At 38.1% G+C, this 6000-nt stretch overlaps 1 protein-coding gene across 1 annotated transcript in view; it reads right to left on the bottom strand.

Annotated features, from left to right (window-relative positions):
• The window catches only part of ap1m3 (adaptor related protein complex 1 subunit mu 3), a 47804-nt gene that overhangs the window by 35550 nt on the left and 6254 nt on the right, over positions 1 to 6000 (bottom strand). The window contains exons 2-4 of the mRNA XM_015054959.1: positions 3997 to 4153; positions 3328 to 3395; positions 2750 to 2880 (exon numbers count right to left, since the gene is read on the bottom strand). Coding sequence (XP_014910445.1) covers positions 2750 to 2880; positions 3328 to 3395; positions 3997 to 4153 — 356 coding nt within the window. The remainder of the gene's footprint in view (positions 1 to 2749; positions 2881 to 3327; positions 3396 to 3996; positions 4154 to 6000) is intronic.

Genomic DNA, 6000 nt, shown 5'->3' with positions numbered 1-6000 from the left:
GAGAAAAAGGTGAAAAAGTGTGGTGGGAAAAAGGAATAAAAAAAAAAAAAACCAACCCAAAAAAAAAAAAAAAAAAAATCTTAAAGGACGGGGGGAAAAAACAACAACTTGTGATTGGTGCAAAGGTTCACCTTCCAGTAGTGAACTGGAATATGTGGCAAGACTTGGGGGAATGGAGTGTTAAAATACTATTTGTCCAATCCAATTGAGTTTAAGCTGTTTTGCACAGAAGAATGGACAAAGTTGAGACATTTCTCTTAAAACTCACTGCAGAACTAATTCCAGAAAAAGATGTCTACCAAGAATGGACTCTGTGAGGTAGCAATTAAATGTATACTAGATTGGTTAGATTGTATTTGTAAAAATATGAAATCCATTTATCAATTTATTTCTGTTTCACAATTATGTACAATGGTGTTTTGTCAATCACATCACCTCAGTTAAAAAACCTGAATCTTATGACTAACAAAACATGTGAAAATAATTTTAGTATGACTGCTTTGCAAGCCACTCTAGATTCATGGGTATATTTTTATGCATGAGGAACTTATTCTTTCCTTCCCCACCTACACAATAACTCTTGCCAGGTATGCAGTGTAATATTGTAAGCATTCTTATTGCTTCTGGGTCATAAAAAAGGTTAAAGAACTGAAGTAACTCCCAGAGACAGACACAATCAGAGTGTGTGTGTCTACTGTCTGCAGGGATGAGAGAGTGTTTGTCTCCATGGAGGGTTGGGGAGCTGAGCTTTTCTGTCTGAGAGTCTTAAGTGTGTTCAGCTGACGGTGCCATTGTGTGTAAGTGCCAATCGGAGACGGGTGATTATCAGCATCAGTCAGTCAACACACATATTCAAGAGACTGAACATGCAAAAGTCGTTACACATAGCAGCTAAGTTATACAATTGTACTCTTTAATGAAAATCAGTGAGGATAATGTGCAAACTGAGGCAATGTCAGAGAGTTGCTGCATGTTACAGAACATAAGTTGGGTCTTATCCTGGAGACAAATGCCTTTCTGAGAAGGGAATAGAAGACAAAGCAACTCTGTCCAAAACCAAAAGCGCAGGAACAAAGCGTAAGCGCTTTTCACCTTCCTCACTGGTTAAGTTCTGCGTTTTACTATGACTACAGTTTAGGCCGATGGCTCTCAAAGCCTAGTCGTTAGCTACACTAATTCCCTCTCTGCTGCTTCCTGGCATCATACCACAAAGGAGTTATCTCAAAGTCTCTTTATCCCTGATGGAAAATACAAGTGTCACTTGAACATGTGTAATTAGATCGGAAATTAGAACAAAGTGTTGCAGTTACTGCTTTTAGAGGCTTAAAAAATATAACCTTATTAACTTATCAGCCTCATGTTTAAATTAAAGGAAATAATTTCTGTGGAAACATTTGTTAGATATAATTGCCAAATCCTTGTTATAAAGACAGGTAATTATGTTACCTTTCCCTTTTGTTTCCTGCTGTGAATTGCTGTTGGGATAGTCTGAAAATGTGGTTCCAGAATGCATTTGTGTGTTATCTTGTGCAAAAACTGAAACACCACAATAACTTCAACACAAAATGATTTCGACACCAAACCAGAAAACGACTTCAATTTCCACAAAAACCATATTGGTTAAGAAAACTTTAATCACCGAACCACTTTGAATCCCAACTTACCTGGGAGAAAGAAGAGCCAATTAATTTTGAAACATTTTCAAAGCGGCAACACAGGCGTTGGAGGTTCAACCCCACTAGAACCCACATGGGGGATAGTAAATATAGCAAAGTGAAAGGCAAAAAAGGTGATCACAATTCACATGCCAATTACTGATCAGAGTTTAAAAAGGGAAACTTGTGATCACTGTCCAGTTAAGATGTGAATCTCTAGAAGCTTCACGTCTCTCAAAAGTGTACATACGCCACTGTGACTGTGTAAAAATGTGTTCAAGATAAATCATTTCACTTTACATGGCACATACAATTTATGTATCAAGAAAAAGCAAAGCTAAAAAAAAAGATAAAACATAATAATGAGCCAGGTCTGGAGGCTAATATGTCATAAAAAAAGTGCACTGATCTGGTCAATAAGTGTTCACTATTTTTCTCCACAGACTTAGATAAATCTCTAAGGTTGTTGTTTACAAACTTTAGGTGAAGTCACTGATTTTATTATTGTCAAATATAGTTCAGGACACTGGCTGGCATTTTCTAAACTTTTTTCTGGTGAGATATTTTTTGCTGACTGAGAAGCTAAGAAATCTATATCCCTCTTTATCTGTCGTTTTCCACTAGCCATCTGGGTTTGGGTAACTAAATAAATAAATACATAAATAAATCACCCTCTGTTCCCTGCAATTTTGGTTTCTGCTAATGGATAAGCAACTGCTAGAAAAGTCCTACAGCTAAATTGTATAACTGTCAGCAGGTCTAAAAATAACATCTGCTTTCAGTTGAATTGTAGAGAGAATATGTCATATTAATGGTGAAAATAATTAATCATGGAGGCTTTTTGACATCTAGTTTATGCCCAGTAAATATAACGCCAAGTTAGTGATCTGAAAGGTTGATTACTGAGGGAGGCAGCGGAAGCCCAGTGGACTGATTTTGTGCAGAAACCCATCGGTGAAAGGCTTAGAATCACTCCAAACACAATCCAAAGCGGCTTCGGCCTGTCGTTATATTTAAAATGTCACCTCAGTTAAAAGGAACAGGTTAATCCAAGGACTTTAGTGGAGTCACAGATTGTGCATCACTTTTCTTACTCTTGTAGGATCTTGCTCTCAGTTGTCTGGGGGAATCCAAAGTCCATCACTTCATCCATCAGTTCGTACACTGTCACAAAGTTGTCACGGATACTTTCCTCCTCCAGCTCCTTAAAATACTCCTTAAATACCTGCAAAAAGAAAAACGAGTTGGAGTTATTTACATCAGCTCAGATAAAGAACATGGTGTGTCAGGTTGCCATACTGTGTGGGAGCAGATTTTCCCTACAACAGGGTAGCAAATTACCCCTGTTGCATAATTGAATTTACAAGAACAAGCTGTAACAATTATAAAAAGATAAAGATAATGAGGGAAAGAAATAATAGGGAGGACCTTTGGGCAGGGAGATGGAGATAACAAATGTAAAGACAAAGATGACACACTTAAAACAAAACATACATCCACAATGCATTGTGGGATGAATGCACAGATATGGAGGCAGAATATGGAGTTAGCTGCCAAAGGGGGAGGAGCTTCCAAGTCCCGAAAGACCACTCCCAATCCGGCAGATGACACAGCACTAAAAGGACTTCACTGGTATTAAAGTAAAAGTTAAAGAACTAAAAGCATGACTCACCTGAACTATTCTATAGAGAAAGGAGTACACCAGAGCAGCGTTGGCATTCTTCTTTGTCATTGCTACCACTTATGAAGAAGCTATTAAGAAAAAACACTTTTCATCCAAAGGTTGCACCCAAAATAATTATTTTCACTTATCCTTTGCAAAAGAACAGAAGTTAAAAATTGCACATGCAACATTATATAAAGTCACCAGAATGCATCTGATTCAAAAGCAATTATTAAGAACATAACCCAGGGTTGAAGAACAGCTAGGATGTAATTCAATGCACTGGGAATAGCAGTTACTCCCAACTGCAATATGATGCTGAATTAATAATGTTCTAGGAAGACTGACTGTATAATCTCAGAGTAGAAAAGGGGAGGATATTCTGCACAGTAAATCACACTTTGCTCACTCTGATTCAAGATATGCAAAGACAGACAGTGAGAAGCTCCGGAGCTGCTGGGTACACAAACCTGGAGCACAAGGCCTCCTGTGGTTCTGTTCTGGGAAGATAAAATTTACCCGCATCATAAATAGAAATGACTGACAGGGAGGGGCTGACACTTTGAGGTGGGATTGTCAGTCTTCATGAGAAACTACACCCATTGGTGAATTGAGACATCCACAGTGAAGACACCTTCCACACAAAACATCACACAGAAATAAACTCGCATTGGATACAGTAAAGGTTGCTGTGTTTGATCCAGAGGAAGTGTGAGGAGCCATGGCTGACCAGCGGTGTCATCTCAGCCTCTTCCTCCCTCTTCATCAATATAGGCATGAAGTGGTCAATTTCATTCATGTCCATGTTTCCCATGTAGTTACGGCAAATCAAAACCTGGACGGATAACACAAGAGCAGAGAGGGAGAGGAAATATTATGCAGCAACCATTCAGTCATTAAAGATTCATAGCTTTGGCTGAGATACCAAACCTGCACTCTAGTCTGAAGATGCTTCAGGAACCTTTGGCTGACAGTTGAAAGAAAAGACAAAAAAAAAAAAAGAACTCATCCTCTCTCAGTTTCTCTTGCAACAAAATGTGAAAACAGTGTTTCATGCCTGAACGTTTTCCTTGAAGTTTTAATGGACTGATGGATATCTCAGCATGAATGATGAATGGCTTCCTTAAAAGAAGAATCAGAGCAGATCCCAGGAAAGTTCACAAGATGATTGGGGTCAAAATTCAAAGAAACCACGCTGCGGAACTTTCTAAGGGAAAATACAGGGTAAAAGTTCAGCCATGCAACATCTCGGTATGCTGAAGGTGTGTGGATGTTGGCTCTTTTCCCTCAAGATCAACAATTAAAAAAAGGAAAACTCCAACAACGTCCACATTTACTTAATGAAAATCAAAGCAAAAGTTGTTGGAGGCTTTTCCATGCCTGAGCTCCAACAGACAGGATTAAAACAAAAATCTTGATATGAAAATAATTCAGAATCTTGGCATGTGCAGCATGCATCAGACGTTTAAATTAAAAAGTATATTTACCAAAGAAATTACATCTCAATGACTAAATTTCAGCACAGCTGGATTTTCAGCAGCTCTACAAGTAGTCTTCTGGCTTAAACAAATTAGCTTTAAGATTAAGATTGATTGCCCATACTACATTGTTTTAAATCCACAGTTGACTAGCTCAAGGTAGCAGACAGTACGCTGGCTAAAAGGTCAGAAATCCTGACAAATTAGATAATATCAGCTTTTTAAATGTTATGGTACTTTAAGAGCAAAATGGTACAATAACTTGAGGAATAAGCACTTAAAAACAGCTACTTAGTTTAGCAGGCGCTTTGCGACAGTTGTCACAGTATATATGTATAAAATAAAATTACCAATAAATTGTTATTATGTTTAACCAGTTATACTGTGAAAATCTCATACAGGTCCATGTTTAAAGAAGATAAGCCAGGACAGTTTAAAAATATATTTATAGCAAAACCAAAATAATAACAAGAATGCAAATTCATAGTACTTTGATGGAACATCAGAAACAATATAATTATCAGTGGTACATAATCAGTAACAAATGAACTGAATTATTTACACAGACGTCTGATTGAGGACATACTTAATAAGTAGTATGAACGACTATGCAAAACAGTATAAACAACAAAATCAATCATTCAATATCAAAAATTGGAACTGAGTACCAAGACCTGTTGTGTGGACATAGCCTGAGAAAATAACTTCCCAGATTAGTGTTTCCTAACCCTGGTCCTCAGGGATGTTTTAGTCCTGGATGTTTTATGTGTTTCCCTGCATCAACACAGCTGATTTCAATTGATAGTTGATTAATGGGCTTTTTCTGAGCAGGAATCCTTAGAATTAGGTGTGTTAAAGCAGGGAAGCATCTAAAACATGCAGGGCAGTGTGCCTGCAGGACCAGGGTTGGGAAACACTGTGATGGACCATGGAAGGAGATTAAGAAAAAAAAATTCCTCTGCTTTGGGGGTCTGTATCTTTCTCTCACACACATGAACACGCAGACACACACACACACGCTGACAGACACACAACTCTCCTCTGTCTTTAATAGAGACTTTGTTGTGGAGAGGTCACACACGGCCAGGTACAAAGGTAGAAGGAAATAAGATATAAAAAAGAAATTCCAGCCAAGTAATCCGAGGATGCGGGGAGGCCGATGCTCAGGTACTGTGAAGAAAGATGGAAACCGCAGAGTGAGCAG

Source organism: Poecilia latipinna, unplaced genomic scaffold (assembly GCF_001443285.1).
Source record: "Poecilia latipinna isolate Pla-1442-1.1 unplaced genomic scaffold, P_latipinna-1.0 Scaffold1288, whole genome shotgun sequence".
NCBI lineage: Eukaryota > Metazoa > Chordata > Actinopteri > Cyprinodontiformes > Poeciliidae > Poecilia > Poecilia latipinna.
This window is presented reverse-complemented; position numbering and strand designations above follow the sequence as displayed.